The sequence below is a fragment of the Saccostrea cucullata genome, unplaced genomic scaffold (assembly GCF_032062105.1).
Source record: "Saccostrea cucullata isolate Sc308-1 unplaced genomic scaffold, CSIRO_AGI_Scuc_v1 ctg33, whole genome shotgun sequence".
Lineage (NCBI taxonomy): Eukaryota > Metazoa > Mollusca > Bivalvia > Ostreida > Ostreidae > Saccostrea > Saccostrea cuccullata.
The window spans coordinates 651,499-672,829 of record NW_026936019.1 but is presented as its reverse complement, the minus strand read 5'-3'; the positions used below and the strand labels follow the sequence as shown (position 1 = coordinate 672,829).

Sequence of the window (21,331 nt, the reverse complement as noted above, 5' to 3'; positions counted from 1 at the left end):
GTCCTTTCAAAAGCAATGAAATATATGGAGACAATGAATAGTATTCAATCTGAAAAGTCCATTCATACATTACAAATCAGGTACAGAGCAAACATGAACCGCTTAAATCAAAGATGGGATAAGGTGCCATGAAGGAGTGTACATTCCTCCCCTTCCGACCGCTCACACCCATCGTGTATTAATTGTGATCAGCAAACGTTTTTCATTTTTGGAACAAACTTATATGAAAATATCAATCATTATTTGACTTAATGAAAGATAGTATTTTCTGACGTGACTGTTTCGACCATTTAGACTTACGAAATGACTTAAAACAAGACTGTTAATTGATATCATTACTTTATCAACTTGTTTGTAAATACCATAACCTCATTTTAGAATTTGCTCATATGTGGGAATGCCCTTGCGTATTGGAATCAACTGAGAGATAAAAAAAACCCATATGTAGATGATAAGAGAATATTATTGCATAATTGAAGGAATCGAAGTAATCGATTTGTCTGATGTTGAATTAAAGGCCATACCGAGAGATTCTTCTTTTCATGTAGAGGTTTTTGAATAATTTCTGCTTCATGTGAATACTACGTCTGCTAATTGAAATTCTGACAGATTGTTGGAAGTTTTGATCTCCAAAGACTACATATATTGTCAATAAGAAACTCAAGCATCCTTTCTATAACATTTTTATAATATTTGTGCGTATAATTGTTTGAAGATTTGATCTAAACAGATATTGTCAATCAGAAACTATCACTTATGGATTAGCTGTGTGTACAATCAAAATGTCTTTTAACAAATAATTTTTAAATGACATTTGACAAGAAAAGAGAAAAGATTTCTTTTTATTAAAAAAGTGGTTGTCTTTATACATATGATATCAGAAAATCAGTGATTTATGCAACTGGAAAAAAAAAGAATATAAATAACTGCTTACAAAATATCTTAAGCTTCCATATTGTACTCAAAAGTAGAAACTAAAGGCAGACACCATTTTCTACATAATTTCCAATTACAGAGATAACATATAGTTTCACTGAGTATAATTTTAGCACCAAATTGGTCTTTCTTTTGTAAAGCGTCCACTGAGTGGTTAATCATTTCACTTCAAAGTCAACAAAAACAAGTTTTCGTGCAAACTGTCTATTCCCCATGCTTTGTGTCTTTCTTCAAAGGCGTCCACTCTTTCTAGCTTGGTTATGTTCATCTTTTCACCTTTAATATACGACTTTTATTTTTCAATTCTTTATATACTGGAAATTTTAAGATGAGATAAGCAACTGTCTTTCTAATTAACTTCATTTCTCCAAAACATTTAAAATACAAATTGAATATGAGTATAGCACTGTCCTATACAAAAATATGATTTTTTCAATTAAAATGTACAAATAATTTACAAATTTTAATTGAAAAATATTTTTTTTTTTTGGCAGAGGACAGTACATAGAAAAACATTACTTGCTGAAAAAAGATTGTTTTCTTAATAAAAATTAATTCGAACGCACCAGCCTCTAACTTTATTCAAAATGACACAAAAAAATGAAAGAAATTAATTTGTATGATTTCAATTTATCGTTAGATTACTCACCAAACAGGTCGTAAATTTGTTGATCCGATACATAAAATGGCGGTCCTAAAATAAATGAAATTCAAAAAGGAATTGTTTTCTGGTGTTATAATTTTTGGATATAAAAATTTACCATTGAAGTATTTCTAAAATTTATCCTGAGGTAAACTGCAATTATGTCATTATTAAAAATCACACAGCCAGAGTGTATCAGACATCAACACAATAATTTTTCTCGATAGAATACAAATTTTCCTACAGTATCAAAGGAACATAGACAACAAGAAAAATGACTAGACTTAGTACTAGACCTACCTGGATATTTAGTCTCGTCATATTCCAGTGTTTCTAACAAATAACGACAATCGGGGGACAGGAGACTTACGAGGACTTCTGCGTACCTGTCATACACATCAGTGAAATAAGAGAAGTGGAAAATCAAGTAAGCATTCTTTTCTTGCCGTTTTCAATATTTAAAAAGAACTTTTATTTGAAATTAATTTTTTAAGAAAAAATTAAAAATATATATCACTGTTTTTATGTGTGTTAGTCAATTTAGCTAATCCTGGAGCTTTAAAATCTAATTCATTGTTATAAATATTTGTATTTCTGTGAATTTTACTTGTTTTGCAATAAGAAAACAGTTAAAAGTTTAACATGGATGAAAGAAAGCAATAATCCAGCCCCCCTCTACTGATAATATTTCCCAAGGCAAAGCCCTAAATGATATACTTTCATATACATGAAACAAAATATCTTTTCGTTTTTTGAAATATGGTTTAAAAATTATGATCGATCTTTCATTTTTAAAGACTTTTCCCTACGCTTAAAAACTACTTCAAAATTCAAAATGTCATAATTGACGAAGATATTGATAATTGCAAACGTTACTTCGCTCGTATATGATGTTATCATGTGTTGATAATGATATTTTTTCACTGAGAAAGGAGATATGCTAGCCAAGAAATTCTCTTAACCCGAAAACTTTATCTACCATTATCTATCTCTAGAGAGGAGAAAGAGAAAGTAACATTTATTGCTCTGAAAAATCACAAGGAAGTACAATCGGTGCTTTTCTTGCAGTTCCAAACTGATTGTTTTAATATCATAGAGTTATTAAGAGTAAAAAAAATAACTTAATAAAATAGGTTTTGATTTTAGTACTATTTATTTGACAGAAAATATTAAATAACATTTTTTTGTTTAACTCATAAAATATGATTACCGTGATCTGTCCTCTCTGTTGATGGCCACCATGGACCCCCTATCCCAGACAGCGTTCATTAAACCCTCACGTTCCCTGAAATAAGCACATTTTAAAAAATATGTAAATTTTCCTCTTGAAATCCAAAAAATATAATATACTCATTTTCCATTAAAAAGTTTTGAACAGTGCCAGATTTACTAGCTAACGTGGCCAATTTTGTAATTAAATAGATACTGTAGTATTTCATATTTGTTTCCAAAATGAAAAAAAATGAACAAAATAATATATACTCGTACCTGTTGAATTTAAACAAATCGCAGCAATATAATTTTATTCTTTTATCTTCACTCTGTAATGAAGGAGTACTAGTATATGCCAATGTGCGAATTTAGGACTGATGCATAGCTAGTTTTATTGTTGAATAATAAGTTGTGACATTTTATTATTTCATTCTTGCTGACTTACGATAAAAAGCTCCCCTTCCCCGTCAGTCAGATCAGTAACTGTGTACTTGATAGACTGTTCCTCAAAAAAGTCCTCCAGAGCACTTCTGACCGTTTCTACGCCTATAACGGTGTGTCCCAGGTCCCATAAGCTTGCAAAAATTAAATATTTAAGAAAAATAATAAAAACAAGCCTAATTGCTAAATAATTTTTAAAGCTCTATTTTAAACCTATAACACTGTTCTGCTGTTCTTTTTTTTTTAAATGATTTTTTTTAAATACAAAAAGAAATATTATTCTATAGCAATTACAATTATGTACATTACTGCGTAAAAAATATTTCAGAAATATATGTTATGCAAATCAAGAGCAATAAAAATATAGTTGGATTTATTTTGATGTTGATAATACATCGGTAATACATGACATACCAAGAGATGTCAATATTGTTTTATCAGGTTATTATTGTCTACCTCTTAGAGAAAATATGTTGTTATTTGAACAAGTTCATAATTTTATTTTTAAAAAAAACACGTAAAGATTTTAGAATTAGAAAATTTATTAAATAATATGCAGCATGTCTTTCAATCTTGACCTTTAAGTTGAAAGTACACATAAACATACAAGTATGGGTCTGAGCCTTCCCCTCCATTCTTATTACTTAATTTTTTGTTTGTTTTTTCCATCATTTTTTGTTTGTTTTAAATTTATTTTATTGTTTTCTTTACGCATTTTTCCCCTCAATTTTTCTTCAGTTATGTACTCTCTATAATTCTCTCAATATTAATTTATAATACATGCTTTGTGGAACTTAAAATATGTATAGTACTTTAAATGTACCTTGATCTCAAATGGAGAGAACTAATATAGGCCCTTGGCCTGCTGTTCAATCCATATTCATATTGTAAACCTCTTTGTATATTATGAATAAAATACTTCTTAAACTAAATTAATACATCGGTTCTATAAGGATATTATATTCAGTGCTTAATAAATAAGAATAATCGTTACCGTCTCATGTCTAGAGCCTTTCCACATAACGGAAAGAAAATCTGTATGTTCTCTCTGCCATTGATGAGTTTGTCTATATGCTTTTCCAATAACCTGTGAGTTTAAATGTATAAATGTATTAAAAAAAAAAACGCTGAACAGAAATGAAAGAACGCGTTTTCTATGTTCATACAATTCTTTCATTCATCATTAGCCGGGCTTATTGCTCAAAGAGCAATTGCCGGCTTATGTGATCCTGTTCAAAGCAGGATGTTAACCCCAAAGTCGCCATTTCAAAGTTACGTGCAAAAATATAGTTCTTACTCTCAACCGCATTTGAGATAATACAAACGCTAAATAAAGCAACAAAAATAAAACGAAGTTTTATCTATATAAAATAAACATTAGTAGTAATGACTTTGAAAACTTCATAAGTCAAAGTTTATTAGCGTAAGGATTTTTGATAATCAGTGTTACCGTAGTTCTCTACACATACGAGGTAAAGCAGGAGGGGGAACCAGACTGGCCTGTTTGTTTACATTCAGCTGCGGTACCAGATTAATTCTGATTCTGACAAAATCGGACCGTGGTATTAGGATTGAAAGACTCACTGTCAGTGTCTTATCATTTATATTGATAGTTTTAAAATAATTTTTTCGTCAGAATATAAACGTGATTCATGTAAGAAATCCATTCTACTCTGTAAATGAGCCAGGCTCTCTGTACTTCTGAGTACTTTGATTTTTTTTTCGAATTCCTGTTTCTGTATACGGTTTATGAAATGTTCGCAACGATGATAATGAATGAATGTATAGTTCAAACAAACAGTTTAAGAAATGCGTTTATACAAGAAGCACAAATATAAATAAATTTGTCATCCAATTGTTAAAAAAACAAGAGGCCCACGGGCCTTATAGGTCACCTGAGTATCATGCAACAACTTTCACACAATTGAATTTGGTTCATGTTTTAAACCAGAGGCCATAAAATTCACACTTTTGAAAGAGGCACCATTGCTTATCATAACTATACACTTAGCTTACTTACTCTAGTTACTTAATACCCAGAGGTAGATCAGAGTAACAAAGAAAAAATGCTCTTCCAACTTATAACCAGTTGTGCACCCCATCCCAAAGGAACCACTGACCCTGAGGCCACTTATTTCAAAATTTTCGAAATTTTATCATAAATTTTATTTCATCATAAATGGTTGATTAATACTCAAGAGCAGATTTCAAAGCATTAATTTATTTTCAGACTATCTACATGTAACACCCCCCCCCCTACCCCTGACCCATGGGGCATGGAATTAACCATTTGATAGAGGCACCTTTTTTCATCATAGATATATATACTTAGATCATTGGCATAATATCCAGGTGCAAACAAAAAGATTTTCAAAGAATTAAAGTATTTTCACTATCATGAATCAAAAGACTCCACATACGCAAAATGGGTAAACCCCTGACACAGCTAGGGGCCATGAAATTTACAAATGAGGTTGAGGCACTCTTGCTCATTATAACTATATACTAATTTAGTTTATTTTTATTAATACCCAGGAGCAGAGAGGAAGATTTTCAAAGAACTGTTTTTTTCACTATATAATCAATAGAGCCCAGCCCTAACACCAGAACCCCTGACCCTGAGACCATCAAATTCAAAATTTTAGTAGAGCCACTCTTGCTCATTATAACTATGTACTTAGTTAGTTTATTTAATACCCAGGAGCAGAGAAGAAGATTTTCAAAGAAATAATGCATTTTCACTATATAATCTATATAGCCCCGCCCTAGCACCAGAACCCCTGCCCCTGGGGCCATAAAATTCACAATTTTAGTAGAGCCACACTTGCTCATCATAACTATGTACTTACTTAGTTCATTTAATACCCAGGAGCAGAAAGAAGATTTTCAAAGAAATAATGCATTTTCACTATATAATCTATATAGCCCCGCCCTAACACCAGAACCCCTGACCCTGGGTCCATAAAATTCATAATTTTGGCAGAGCCACTCTTGCTCATCATAACTATGTACTTACTTAGTTTATTTGATACCCAGGAGCAGAGAAGAAGATTTTCAAAGAAATAATGCATTTTCACTATATAATCTATATAGCCCCGCCCTAACACCAGAACCCCTGACCCTGGGGCCATAAAATTCACAATTTTAGTAGAGCCACTCTTGCTCATCATAACTATGTACTTAGTTAGTTTATTTAATACCCAGGAGCAGAGAAGAAGATTTTCAAAGAAATAATGCATTTTCACTATATAATCTATATAGCCCTGCCCTAACACCAGAAACCCTGACCCTGGGGCCATAAAATTCACAATTTTGGTAGAGCCACTCTTGCTTATCATAACTATGTACTTAGTTAGTTCATTTAATATCCAGGAGCAGAGAAGAAGATTTTCAAAGAAATAATGCATTTTCACTATATAATCTATATAGCCCCGCCCTAGCACTAGAACCCCTGACCCTGGGGCCATAATTTTCACAATTTTGGTAGAGGACTCAATGCTCATTACATTCATACCAACAGTTTGACTGCTTGATGTCCACAAGTAGAGAAGAAGATTTTTGAAGATTCATTATTTTTTTGTGGTTTTGGCCCCACCCCTCAGGCCTCAGGGGGGCGGGGACCATAAAATTCACAATTTATGTTTTCCTTCACCCATTGATGCTGTATACCAAATTTGGTTGAAATTGGTTCAGCGGTTTCCACGAAGAAGCTGAAAATGTTCAAATGTTAACACACGACGCACGACACACAACACACAACACGCGACGCACGACGACGGACGAAAACGGATAGCAATAGGTCACCTGAGTGACTCAGGTGACCTAAAAAAAAAACTTGAAAAACATAATTAAACGACATATTTTTCAAAATTTCCTATGTATTTCTCCATTTTTGTCCTAATCCCGTAAGTTCTGACATGAAACGATTAAAAGGCATGTGCTTCGTTAATGCTTCATGGGTGGATAAACTTTTTTTGCAATGTTTTTCGCGGTTATTGTAAAGAGAAAATGCTAATAGTTAATGTTAAATGCCAAAAGTTGTGTTGCTGAAAGAATCCTACTTACGAGTCGACGTGTGACCTATGAAATCCGATTTTTCCTGTATCCCATTTTTCCTTCCAGAAATCCTGTGATACCTTAGTAAATTCAGGCTCACTCATGACAAGGCGGAGAAATGTTCTGTATAAATCATAGTTAATATGTAAGTCATGTTGTCAAATCGAAGCATGTTTACATATAAACTCTATATGAAGATGATAAGGATACTCCTATATTGATACATGAATGAAGGAAGCTGCCATGGTGATAGAGAGGTTAAAGTTATCGCAATTATCATTAATATTTGTTGTTTGGTTACCATTAACATCATTTTCCAGAAAAATATCCAAATATAAAACAAATGTTTCATACTCCGTGGTTTATTTTGTTTCAACTTCATTGGGATATTTCGAGTTGACATATATTCGAAATCACTGTTGTTAATATTGATAACATCAAAATGTCGATTTGAAGGCCACAACTTTTTCTTCTTCTCATGAAGAAGTTTTTGAATAGATTCTGCTTTATATGAATACAAAAATATGTCTCTTTATAAAGGGACGCAATTGGTTCCCATAGAAATTGCGATGGATTGTGAGTGAAAGATGCTACCGAAACTCTATAGTTCAAGACCCAATTTTTTTACCGTACGGTAACCTGAGAAGGGGGAGTCTTAGTAGTCTTAGTAGTACTAATGTTATTTACCTGGAGACCTCCAATACTCAAGATGTCAAAAATCTATATACACGTAGCATTACACAGGAAGTCTGTGTCTGGTGATCATGGTCAGCATTCCGTGTTTAGTGTCTTAATTTGAATGAAACTACTTGAAATAATTGAAATATTTCAATATAAAATTTATTTATTTATACTTTCAGCGATATCTAATGAAGAAAATAAAATCATAAAGAAATATCGTTTTAATATTAAAAAAAAAGTAAAATTAAAGATAAGAACACAGAGTAAAACTACAGAGTATTTTTAATTAAACTTGTGTAAATATCAAAATAAAAAAAAAATATTCCGTTCATAGGTCTATCCGTCGTGTGAACATAAACAATGTACCGCGATAGGAATATTGCTTACGTCTGACCAACAATAGTGTCGAAAATATTCACCATTTCCGGGTGTTCGCGTGTTTAAATTTTTTTTATTGTTTGCAAGATTTCTTTTATACTTTTTAGAATTGATCTTATACTTTATATATTCACTTTTTAATTTCGAATATTGGGTATTGACCATGTTGACAGACGTTAGGAAATTCCAACTAAAAGTTGCAATCTCAAAACTCATGTTTCTGACATTTCAGAACATGAATTTTTTTCTCCATGCTGTTTGTGCAATAAATATCTTTTCTTATTTATCATATTCCAATTTTAATCACAGGATAGATGCATGTACATGTACTTATCCATCTATCCACTAGGCAGGAGAAGTCCATGGTTAACTTAAAAGATTAAAAGAGGTATACTAAAAAGCTTTTTTCAAGAGTGCCTGTTTATCTGCAAAAGTATAGGTGAAGAAAAAGAACGGACCCAAAAGGATCTGCATGTATTATAAGCCTTGAACATGCAGTGTCATTACCAAAGATGTCTTCTCCAAAGAAAAAAAATTGTTTGTATCTGAATCTGTCCTTACATGGACTTTGAATTTGATTAACGTTTATTATCTCCCTATTTTTTATTGTAGTCTTTTATATATTCGTTATGGCACTAATCACCCTCCGTAGATAAACAAACATCGTGATGATGTACGAGTAATATTACATATAAACTTTAAATAGTTTTAAAAATCGATGCATTTATACTCTGAAGCACTGATAACTTATTTAGATTTCACATAAAAATCTCTTACACGTACCTGATAAGTCTGGTCGCCGAAAGAACCATATAAACATAAAGCGAGCGTTGTGCACGACCTATCCAACTTGTATAATCTAGCAAGAGAGACAACTCTGTAGAATACAATTAATACAAAATAGCAAACGAAATGAAATAATGAGAGGATGAAGGATGTGGAAGATGAGGGGTTAGCAATCGCTAAAGAAGTTGTTCGAGGAAGAGTCTTTGGACATAAGAGATTTGAAAATATAATTCAATCGGTGAGTGTCTGACTTACCTCGTTCTGATTTTTGACAGACCGTTTTCACACAATGACTAGGATAACTCAGGGGTTTAAATTGCATCCGTTCTAACGAATAAATATGAATTGCATCAATGCATGCAACAAATTTAATGACACATATTATATGATAATTTCTGTAACAGAGCTCAGTTCGCTATCTTCACCCTTTTAAAGTTCAGTTAAGTTTGCCTATAAATACGAAGTATACGAATACGATGAGGTCTCCAATATTTCTACTTTTGTTTTATAGATATAGTTGTACAGTAGAAATGTATGAAAAATATGGTGATAATGAACAGTATATTCACGATCAAAAGTCCATAAAACAATGTAAAATAGGAGCAGAGTAAACATGGACCTCCGAAACACCAGAGGTGGGATCAGGTGCCATGGAGGAGTCAGCATCCCCCGCCGACCGGTCGCATCCGCCGTTGTGCTCCTTGTCATGATCGGGGGGAAAAATCCGTCGTCAAGTCAATGTAGAAATAATGGACTAAATTAGTATAAAAATGTCAGCCAGCATTTGACTCAATTATAAATTGTATTTGCTGACAAGGTCATTGTATCGATCATAGAACTTACGAAATTATTACTTTAAACGAGACTGCTGATATTCTTGTTTCATTAACGTGTTTGTCAATAACTTATCTCGTTTAAGAAATTGTTCATACGTAGAACTTGCGTATCGAATCAACTACGATAAATAAACTCCGTATGCAGGTGATGAAGATATATTGCTGCATAAGTAAGGGAAGTTGACGATAGAAAAGTTAAAATCATCCCTTTTATCATAGCGCTGGATTGTTAGACTACCATTAATGTCTTTTTCAAGTAAAACATCTAAATATGAAACAGAATGTGTCAGACTCTGTGCTATCTTTTACATCAAGCTCGCCAGGATATATCGTATCGAAATAAGAATGGAAATCACCATTGCTAATTGACAATAAGTCGCCGATATATCTAAATGTGGAGTTGAAGGCCACATCAAGCGTTTTCTTCTTTTCACTCATACGATTTTGAACAAATTCTGCTTCATATGAGTACAAAAAGAGGTCTGCTAATAACGGGGTGCACTTCGTAGGTAATATGCAGACAACGATAGGTAATCAAACTCGAACGTCCAAACAATACATTTAAATGAAATTGGGATCAGAGCAAAAAACTGACCCAAAAAATTAACTAAAATCAGAGGTGGACTCAGGTGCCTAGGAGGAGAGGGCATCCCCTGTAGACCGGGCACCCGCTGTGCGTGTAAAAAACGACACGACAATATCAAGAAATAGTTTTATAATTAATATTAATGCTCGTTTGCTGAGAGCAAAAGTATCCAGAGGACGAATGGGTTCGTGTCTTTTAATTTTCTTCTAACAACTGGTGTCAAGACATTTTATCCTATGTCTGCCTTGAAACCCCTATCTTATTGAAATTCGAGGGGAAAACCCCATATCGATTAATGATATAATCAAGATAAACTAATATATTTTTTTGCCTCAATATATCATTATTATAGAGTTGTCTGAATAAGACAGCCTCTTATGTGTCATAGTGATATCAGATATTCATGTTTACTTCAGATCTCTGTTGTGGCAGGAGGCGGAGGAAATATAACATGTGAGTTTGAGGTGACAGAGGAACACAGAAATAGTCACGGGACTTTACACGGGGGTATGATGTCACTGTTAGTTGATGCCGTCACTTCCTGGGCTCTCCACACCAAACTCAGGGACAGAAATAGCGCCAGCATTGACTTGTCACTACGGTAACAGTCCTAGGCTTGTAAAAAAAATCGTTTCTATTTATTATTATTAGCAGTTTTTTCAGTTAAACAACTAAAATACTTAAAATGCAATTTTGAGATGAAATTTTTTTTTTTATTTCTCTTGAGCATAATTTTTGTTCTTAATTTTTTTCCACTTTGTAGTTGATTGATGAATAAAAAAAGATATTATAAGTTAAAATTGCATTCAATATACCATTTTCTATTAAGGTTTATAAAGCCCGCTAGAGTCGGAGAGATAATTGAGATTGATGCAAAAACAGTGAAATGTGGTCGACGAGTGGCCTTCTTATCCGCGGAAATACGCTCCAAAAATGGCGACTTGTTGGCGCAGGGAAATCACACCAAACTCATTATGGGTGAGGAGAAAATCGTCTTGACTACACTGTATTATTAATCACTTCAATAATTTCAGGAAACTTGATGTTTAACAATAATAAATTAAATGTTTTCACTTCTATTTCATTCAATTCTTTTATAGAGCCGGGATCCAAGCTATGAGTACAAAAAACAAACGGAGCAGTTATATTGAATTCCGCCGGAAAAATTCTAACGTGGTGACCAGTACGACATATATAAAGAGGACAATATACTCATTTTGTTTGTGCTTTTTACATGAAATAAAATTAAAATATACTTTAAATATCTGGTGTATTTCTGATTTTCATTATCCGACCCGTGCAATTCAAAATGTGCTAACTTTCAGCGGAGTCTGGCACATTTTGAATTGCTCAAAAGCGGACTTGTATCATTAATGACTACCCACAGGTACATGTGTATAATTATAAGTGTTCCGTACAACATGGTACAATATCATCTTATATTTAGAAATTCGTCAATTACATATAATGGCTGCACTGGATAACTTCATGGGACTTTTGGAAATTTTGCATATCAATCGAATATTGATGATTATAAACAATTTGGTGATAGATACTATACAAATGCGTCAATCTAAATGGGATGGAAACATTCTTATAATTTTATTATGTTGAAATGGTCACGTCTTGGGTATATATATTATTGTGGTCAATCCAACCTTATCATAAGCTCCTTGTCATTGTGATAAGAACAGTGCATTACCCTTTCCTGTAGACAATATGGCAGAAATGGCGGACTTTCTGAGGATTGTGTACTTTCTGATTCTCCCCGCTGTAATACATTCTGGTAGGAACAACGCTGATTTCCTCCGTAGTACTTATATTATGTTAAAACCTTACTGATAATCAAAGGCAACATAGCAGCTCTTTTATTTCCAAAATTCATACAACAGGAAACACATTAAGAAAAAAAGACATACCAGTATGTAGTGTGTATTTGTATCTTCGGGAATTTGGCTGCTTTGGTTCCAAAGTAGCTTATTCCCTTTTGTTTCAAATTTATAAATTCGCCTTACTACCGACTGTTACTGCTGTCAACATTTGTATTTTAAAGGAAAAAAAAACAAGGCCCCATTTCTTTGATTAACTATCTTTTCAAGGTTTACTGATCTGCTCAATTTATTTTAAAACAAATTCTATGGTAAATGTATCCTAAGATAACATGTTTAAATTTATAAATTAAATAAATTTAATTTTTAAACAATTGTTTTCACAAGCATGCTTTAATTGCCAGACTTTTATAGTACACTGTAACTTTATCATAAAAAGTAGGAAGTAAAACCATTAGTGGGTCAGATAGATAAATATTACATCATACCTGATTGACCTTTCACTGGTCTTAAATATTAGTACATCTTAAATATTAACATTTTTAAAGCTGTAATAATTAAATATAATATACCAAATGGTATCCAAGGAAATACAACCTATCAAATGCTGACTAATATTTTTTCATACCAATTTTTTGGGCCACTCTCTTCAGACTGAATTGTCTAGGGATTTTTTTTTTCGTTTTCCCGATCATGACAACTAGCACACAGTGGGTGTGGCCGGCAGGGGATGCTTACTCCTCCATGGCACCTGATCCCAGCCCTGATGTTTTTTTAAGGTCCCTGTTTGCTCTGTTCCTGATTTGTACTATAGACTTTGAGCTTCTATACTGTTCATGGTCTAATTTTTTCTTTAAAATCTATATAACGATTCCGTATCACACTTCAAGTATCTATGTCACGCCAAATTCACGAAAATGAGCTAAACATAGTTTCACAGTCGATAAACTAGGTTTATTGGTTGTAAACTATAGTTTACGGACTGTAAACTATAGTTAACAAAGTTCTTAACACTGAAAACAATCATTTGCAATTTCAAAACTTAGATTATCTGATAAATACAGTTTCACGATTTGTAAACTATGATTAACAACTCTTAACTATAGTTAACGATTGTTAATTATAGTTTACAGACGTGAATCTATGTTTTTCAACACAATCTATTGTTAGCGTTTTATTACAGACAGATGAACTTAGATTAGCATTCGTAAACTATAGTTAACAACCGTTAAATATAGTTTAACAGATGAAAACTATAGTTAATGAATTGTTAACTACATTTCACGGTTTGTAAACTATAGCTTACAGTCGATAAACCTAGTTTATCAACTGTGAAACTATGTTAAGATCATTTTTGTGAATTTGGCGTGCCATAAGTGTCATTTGACCAATTTTATCAGAATTTAGAAATTGATGTTTGGTTTTCCAAGTTTTCCGTCATTTATTTGTTGTCCATCAGAGTGCTATACTGTAAGATTATACTTCCAGATTCTGGAAGTTCCCACGGTTGTGGTGGCCATGGTTACCTGACAACTAACAATGGTCTGATAAATAGCCAGACCCAGGGCTCTAGGTACCACAATAACGCGGATTGTACGTGGCGGATCCACGCTCCTGTAGGAAAGGTTATCAGATTAACGTCCACGTACTTCAATCTGGAGCAAGATAATTCGTAAGTTCTACCTATATTTGACTGTGTTCCCATTTCTTATATTGGAGATTTAAAAAAAAACATTCTTAAACATTATCTTAATTTTCAACAAAGTGTTTATTTCTTATTATGTCTCGGCTGCTGACACTAAATTCGTTTGAATTTTATTTCTTTTATAAATATATATCATCATAACATATGAAACCTTATTCTGTAAGCAGAGGTCATCTCTTTCATTTTTTTTTACTTTTATGATTATGGGTAACGAAGCGTTGAATTTTATTATTTTTTTAATAAAAAGATGCAGCTATGACTACCTCAATGTGTACGATGGGTCAAATACAAATGCCAAACTACTGGGAGACTTTTGTGGCCATACTTCAATAGACCTTGTGTCTTCTGGACAAAACTTATTCTTAGAATTCATAACAGATGACAGCGACGTATTTCGAGGATTTGAGATATCATACAGATTCATTCAAAGAACAGGTAGGTCGCAAGCTATATAGCGACGGAACAATGAAAGGCATTTAAGGATTTATCAGGCAAACCTCTTGAAAAACAGGGTAATACAATGATGGGGATACCTGTCTGTAACCACAGAGTCTGAGTCATCTGTTTCATATTTGGATATTTTACTTGAAAAAGACGTTAATGGTAATCTAACAACCAAGCTTTATGATAAACGTGATGACTTTAACTTTTCTATCGTCAACTTCCCATACTTATGCTGCAATATACCTTGATCACCTGCATACGGAGTGTATATATCTCAGTTGATTCGATACGCAAGAGCATGCTCTATGTATGAACAATTTCTAAAACGAGGTAAATTACTGACAAACAAGTTGATGAAACAAGAATATCAGAAGTATCGTTTAAAGTAATCATTTCGTATGTTCTATGGTCAATACAATGACCTTGTCTGCAAAATACAATATATCAATGAGTCAAATGCTGACTGACGTTTTTCATACTAATTGGTAGGCAATTATATACACTGAATTGACGACAGATTTTCCCGTTATTTCCCGATCATGACAAGGAGCAGGTGTGACCGGTCAGCAGGGGATGCTCACTCCTCCATGGCACCTGATTCCACCTCTGATGTTTCGGAGGTCCGTGTTTGCTCTGCTCCTATTTTGTATTGTTTATGGACTTTTATATTGAATACTGTTCGTTATCTCCATATCCTTCTTTCACAAAATCTCCATTTCTCTTGGTGTCTATCGTACAATGTGGGTTTCCCTAGCAAAACATACACACTGCTAATCTCTCTATAGAATTTGGGCCATTTGGAGGTACCCATTTCTTATCAGCAACTTTTCCTTTATTACTGAAAAATTTCATATGACTTTAAAACAATATTTTTAACATTGTGCCATTATGCATTTCCAATTTTTCATTTCGATAGGAGAGAAATGTTTGGGGTTTACATAAGCATATTTAGACACATGCAGTTATCTATATCTGCAAATTCTACACATTTTCCACTGAGTAAAATTTAACAAACGTTCACAAAATCTTCATCATATGTGCCATTGTGCAACTTCTTTTTTATGTCCTGTACTGACAGATATTTGAGGGGTTCTAATAGCAAGTATAGACTTTACTGTAGTACTTTTATGTGAGAGCGCAGGGGTATCATTTTGTGAACTCAGTGCTCACATATATACATCTTGTATTATTTTGAACGGCAAAAAATGGATAATGAAGTCTTCAATCTCTCCAAAAAGCATAAAATTTACACTTAACACATAAATAGGGTTTCATCCTAAATTTTAATACAGAATTGAGTGTATTGCTGTTTCTTGAAGAGTTTCAATAATAAAATTTATATACTTACATTTACTTCTCATAGACAGTTGTGGTGGTCAAGATTTCCAATGTCAAAACCACAAGTGTGTAGACTACTCGTGGGTTTGTGATGGCGATAATGACTGCGGAGACGGAAGTGACGAAATAACGTGTACGACAACCACTACTCCAATATCCGGATCCGGTACAGCCCATCCTATTTCCTCAGGTAAAAAAGAATAAATTTAATTTTTAAATGTCTTCAAGATATACCTGCATTTTGTTTTTGATAAGGGTTTGATAATTAGGACAATTAATGTATACTGTTATTAAATTAATGTTAGGGGCTTGCCAGACTGACGAGGTGTCCTGCCCTGACCACACGTGCATCCCACAGATCTGGCGATGTGACGGCGACAATGACTGTGGTGATAACAGCGACGAACGGAATTGTGGGAGTTTGTCTGGTACCACCATCTCCCCAGCTCTCTCCTCCGGATGCGGAAGTCCAGAAACACAGACAGGCATGCTGGGAAGTTTTCATAGTTTGAATTATCCTTCAAATTACGATAGTAACATGAACTGTCGGTGGGAAATCAATGTTCCTACAGGCATGGTGAGTTTTTACATTATCTGGCCTGGGGGCCATAAAACGTAGACAAGCTTATTTTTGATTTCAGTCTCACTTTATCACTGTAAATTCCTTTGGGAAAAGTGAGACTGAGATCAAAAGTGAGCTCGTCTAAGTTTTATGCCCCCAGGCCAGAAGGTAACCAATAATCTTTAAAGTATATGCACAGCTCAAAAACTTTGAATCTAATTAACTGCACATTTTGGAAGTACATTATGTTTTTAGGAAATAAGGCACAGACAAAACTTGGAAATTTGCAATTCAACGTTTTAAAAAAATTAACTGAGTTTCAACCTTGATTGTATTTTTCACGATAACCTCAGTTTAGAAAATACCAAGCTCGTCAGGGGATACTGAAAGGTGTTACTATCATGTATGCTTGTTTAATTTCCTAGAAAACTAATTCAATAATATATTAATATATTTTGTAGAAGCAGTGTCATATCTCAAAATGTTGGGTTTTTTAAGACGAAATTTTTTTCTATATACTTCATTTGTTTTGGAACAGTCCCTGATTCAAAGCTTGATAAAACAATTAGTGTCAAATAAAGACCCAATATTACTCAAAACATGCCACATTAAAAGATATTATATCGAAGATGCTCTAGCTAGAACAATGCTCAATTCCAGAAAAAAAGTTCTGATTTATAATGAATTGTATTGTAATTTTTTTTCGCACAAAATGGGGGAGCATCAACGCATGTATATTCATTTCTAAATTGCATGTTTATGTAGTCCACAAAAAAATTTATGGTAAAAATTCTAATAATACAATTATGCTTATCATTTATTTCTGTTTAGCACATTAAATTGATTTTCGCCGATAAATTTGGAATAGAAGACGGCCAAAATTGCAATTATGACCGAGTTACAATTTATAACGGAAATCAAAACAATCTTGTTGGTAAGCTTTCTTTATTCCTGAGAAAATTTTACTGTTGCATTGTCTGTTCAATAAAATCAAACGTCTTGGTTCAATTTCCGATTTTAAGGAAGATACTGCGGTTCACAACATCCAACCACCATGGTCCTTTCCAGTAATCACGTGATTGTTCAATTCATCAGCGATGGAAGTAATGAGGAAATGGGATTTCTATTGCACTGGTCAGCGACAAACGGTAATGGTCACGAGAGACCTTAAAACCACAAGTAAAATACATTGATCTATACATATTTAGGATGTTATACATTTGTTATATTTAGTCATATTACCAACACAACCCATATAGTTACAATAAGATCTTAGCTATCCATTAACTTCTGTAGCGTCTGTCGTGGTTCCTGTGGATTCCCACACTACTCCATCACCAGCCGGACTGAACTGTACCCGAGATATTTACATCAATGGAAGTACACCGGGCACGATCTCCTCTCCTAATTTTGGTGTTGGCCTACAATATCCTCCCCATTCAGGATGTATATGGAGATTTTTTGCACCCTTTGGTTACGCTGTACGCCTGACATACACGCAGTTCGGTGTCGAGGGCGGTCGACAATGCCCATTTGATTCTGTCACCGCATTTGATGGACAAAGTTCAACCGGAAGAATGATAGCCAAAAATTGTGGCAACACACTTCCTGCCCCTGTTGTGTCAAAAACTAATTCTATGTATGTCAGTTTTGTTAGTGATGGAAGCACACAAGACATTGGATTTACAGCCACTTATTCAGCTGTGAAATTGAATGGTAGGCTAAATATGTCACAGTGAATACCTGTCCAGAGAAATTACTTAAGATACATGTATATGATTGGACTTTATGTCTTTTGCAGTATCAACACAATCTGTCAATACGGATCAAGCTTGTCATGGAAGTACAGCACTCGTCCTCAACAGGACTTCCGGATTCATCTATTCGGAGAAGTTTACTTTGGGAATGAATTACCCGGATAATCTTAACTGCAGATGGCACATAAAGGCACCTGCAGATAAAGTCATCACTCTCCAGTTTAATGTAATTACTTTTTGCTTCTTCAACATTTCTTAGATTTACCATTGTTTTAAATCACAAAAGTATATCGCAGGTCTTGCTTTTTCTTCAGACCTTTTACCTGGAGAAAGATCGTGCTTGCCAATACGACAACCTGCAGGTGCTTGATGGACCTTTGGCTAGATCCCCGCTCATTGGAAAGTATTGTGGAATTAATTATCCACAAAAGCTGACTTCTACAGCCTCAGATCTTTATATTCGATTTCACTCCGACGAAAGCGAAACCGAGATAGGCTTCAACATAACATACAGCATCCATGATCCAATTCGTAAGTTGTTCAGATGCATACCCTTGTTTCTAAAATATCGGTTCCTTCTATGTTTTTCTGTTGCATATCACTTTTTGTGACTAAAAGTATTTACGATAAACATACTAGTATTCTTCGGAAAAGAGTCAAAATAAAAACAGTTTTCTTATAATTGTAGCTACATGCTCACCCAATGATTTCACATGTAGTGACGGAATGTGTATAGACAGAAGCTCAGTCTGCGATGGAAGAAATGACTGTGCAAGTGGCAACGACGAAGTATTGTGCAGTAAGCAGACATCTTCAATTTAAACTAAAATTTCAACAGGTTTTATAAATCGTCAATTTATGTAGCTCCTTCTTTCTTTCAGCTTCAAGCTGTGGCGTGCCAGCAATAACGCCAACTTTGGGTAACTCTCGAATTGTTGGAGGTAAAGAAGCTGTCCCTGGCAGCTGGCCTTGGCAGGCCTCCCTGCAGTACGGCAGGTTTAAAGACCACATGTGTGGAGGTACCCTGATCTCCCCACAGTGGGTCATGACAGCAGGGCACTGTTTTGAAGAGTACGTGAGAGATTAAAGCAGATCTTTAATGCATTAGAAACACGATCTCTCGTTTAGACTTATCATTATTTTCAAGTTTACAAATTAGATACCATAATCGATTAAAATGGCATTTCGTTATTTTAAGAATCAATAATGTATCATTGTTTTGCAAGAGTAGTTATTAATAACTTCAAGAATGATTTGAATTCTAGTGACAGAAATCCATCGAAATGGCACGTGTTGCTGGGAAATCATCACATGAATAAACAGGATGCGCATCAGGTGGAAGTGGGTGTTTCAAAGATTATTGTCCATGAAAATTACGATGAAGATACCACAGAAAATGACATCACTCTATTGAAATTGGAAACTCCGGTGACGTTAAACAATTACGTCAATGTCGTCTGCTTACCTAAGCGAACTGTGTCCAACGGGCAACACTGTTACATTACAGGATTTGGAGATACTATGGGTAGATTGTTTAAAAAAAAATATTGAACGAAAATTACTTTTATCTATACGCAGTTGTACGGACGTTGGCTACCATATTTTTTTTCCACAGAAAGTAGAAACTTAATGATGAAAAATTCATTTTATCTGCATAATTGAAAGGAATTGAATTCAAATGAACAGAGTGCATGTAATATATTAAACAGGAACTTGCTGTCGGAATGTGTTAAAGCAGGCAGAAATCCCTATCATTGATGTGTTAAAATGCAATACTACTAGATACACGGACGGTCAGGTGTTCAGTACCAATATCTGTGCTGGGTATGACAAAGGAGGAATAGATACTTGTCAGGTAAATAGCTGTTTCCTGTATAAGAATCATGAAGATAATAATCATAATTCAATCTCAGAAGTCCTTTGAAATAATATGAAACAGAGCAAACACAGACCACAGGTGTAGGATCAGGTGTCATGGAGGAGTGAGTATCCCCTGACCACCCGCCAAAACAACTAGGTGATCCTTGTTCGACAAACGGAAAACAATTCACAGAGAATTCAGTGTGTAAATGATTGCTTTACAATGGCTATGAAAAACGTCACTCAGCACATGACTTAATGATTGCTGTCTAGGTTACTGTATCGCTTATAGAAAATGTTTTACAGTTGTATGAAGAGCATGCTCTTGTGTATACATCGAATCAACTGGGAGACATAAAACATGTAATTAGGGAACAGGGATATCGCTTCACGTGTTCCAGGGAAGTTGACGATGAAAACATTGAAGTCGTCATTTTTATTAATCGATCATTGATCTGGAGATACATCTGTCACAAGTTACAAATCTGTCTTCATTTTATAATCTGTCGAATTTCAGATTTGAAAAATTCCAAAGATTTCTGTGCTTGAATTTTGAATAATTTATAAATTTAAGAAAATGAATTGATTTATATTAAGCCCTATTTAATCATACTCCGAATGAACTGTTAGTCAATTATTTTTAAAAAATGAAGATCTCCTACAAATTTCTTAAAGGGTGATAGTGGTGGTCCTTTGGTTTGTAACATAGATGGCAAGTGGCAGATAGAGGGTATTACGTCATGGGGAGTAGGCTGTGCAGGTACACAATAGTATTACTTTTCCCGTATTTTTATGTCTATTACCATATTTGATATCATGAATTCACGGAAATAATTCATTTTTGTATTAATGTAAAGGATTTAAGATCATCACTTTTTTCCAGATCCCATGTCACCTGGGGTGTACACTAAAGTGTATGATTACTTAAACTGGATACAAAAAACCATTGTTCAAAATTGAAATTGAACAAGTGTACGATGGTATATTTATTTACAATTAGGGTGTTTGTCATATACGATTTTTATTCCTCACACACTGAAATAAATATATTTATAAAGTAAACATGTTGCTTAATTTTATTGATTATATCAGTATTGCATGAATGTGAAGATATGAATGCCGACTGGTCATGCCTACACACACATTTGACTTAAGGTATGTCACTGAAATTTGTTAAATATATATTTTTGGATAAGTAGTGTGACTCAAAATCATAGTCAGTGTGCATCTTATTGATCTACAGTGCAATTAAGTTGACCTTTTTGAACTTAAACTTTATCT

General features: G+C 33.9%; 3 protein-coding genes across 4 annotated transcripts; 2 read left to right on the top strand and 1 right to left on the bottom strand.

Moving 5' to 3' along the window:
- Window positions 1-831: 831 nt before the first annotated feature.
- On the bottom strand, window positions 832-9,406 carry LOC134244616 (probable thiopurine S-methyltransferase). Of its 2 annotated transcripts, XM_062726878.1 has the most exons (10): window positions 9,389-9,406; window positions 9,131-9,206; window positions 7,298-7,411; window positions 4,227-4,319; window positions 3,237-3,366; window positions 3,068-3,120; window positions 2,790-2,864; window positions 1,880-1,965; window positions 1,586-1,630; window positions 832-1,212 (listed from the first exon to the last, which is right to left on the bottom strand). In XM_062726878.1, exons 2-10 carry the CDS (start codon window positions 9,157-9,159, stop codon window positions 1,100-1,102), a joined length of 738 nt encoding a protein of 245 aa, XP_062582862.1. In that variant the 5' UTR covers window positions 9,160-9,206; window positions 9,389-9,406; the 3' UTR covers window positions 832-1,099. The 2 variants fall into 2 exon arrangements, with proteins under 2 accessions (XP_062582862.1, XP_062582863.1); XM_062726879.1 differs by lacking the exon at window positions 9,389-9,406 and having other exon boundaries at window positions 9,166-9,221.
- Window positions 9,194-11,810, top strand: LOC134244618 (acyl-coenzyme A thioesterase 13-like). Its single transcript, XM_062726880.1, has 4 exons — window positions 9,194-9,371; window positions 10,972-11,156; window positions 11,385-11,533; window positions 11,656-11,810. Exons 1-4 carry the CDS (start codon window positions 9,276-9,278, stop codon window positions 11,673-11,675), a joined length of 450 nt encoding a protein of 149 aa, XP_062582864.1. The 5' UTR covers window positions 9,194-9,275; the 3' UTR covers window positions 11,676-11,810.
- Window positions 11,811-12,214: 404 nt separating this feature from the next.
- On the top strand, window positions 12,215-21,085 carry LOC134244614 (suppressor of tumorigenicity 14 protein homolog). The gene is made up of 16 exons (XM_062726876.1): window positions 12,215-12,341; window positions 13,873-14,056; window positions 14,337-14,524; window positions 15,897-16,061; window positions 16,177-16,448; window positions 17,265-17,367; window positions 17,456-17,581; window positions 17,730-18,149; window positions 18,235-18,416; window positions 18,505-18,721; window positions 18,879-18,989; window positions 19,072-19,261; window positions 19,456-19,715; window positions 19,900-20,045; window positions 20,726-20,810; window positions 20,934-21,085. The coding sequence occupies exons 1-16, from the start codon at window positions 12,275-12,277 to the stop codon at window positions 21,008-21,010; spliced, it is 2,793 nt and encodes a 930-aa protein (XP_062582860.1). The 5' UTR covers window positions 12,215-12,274; the 3' UTR covers window positions 21,011-21,085.
- The last annotated feature ends 246 nt before the right edge of the window (window positions 21,086-21,331 follow it).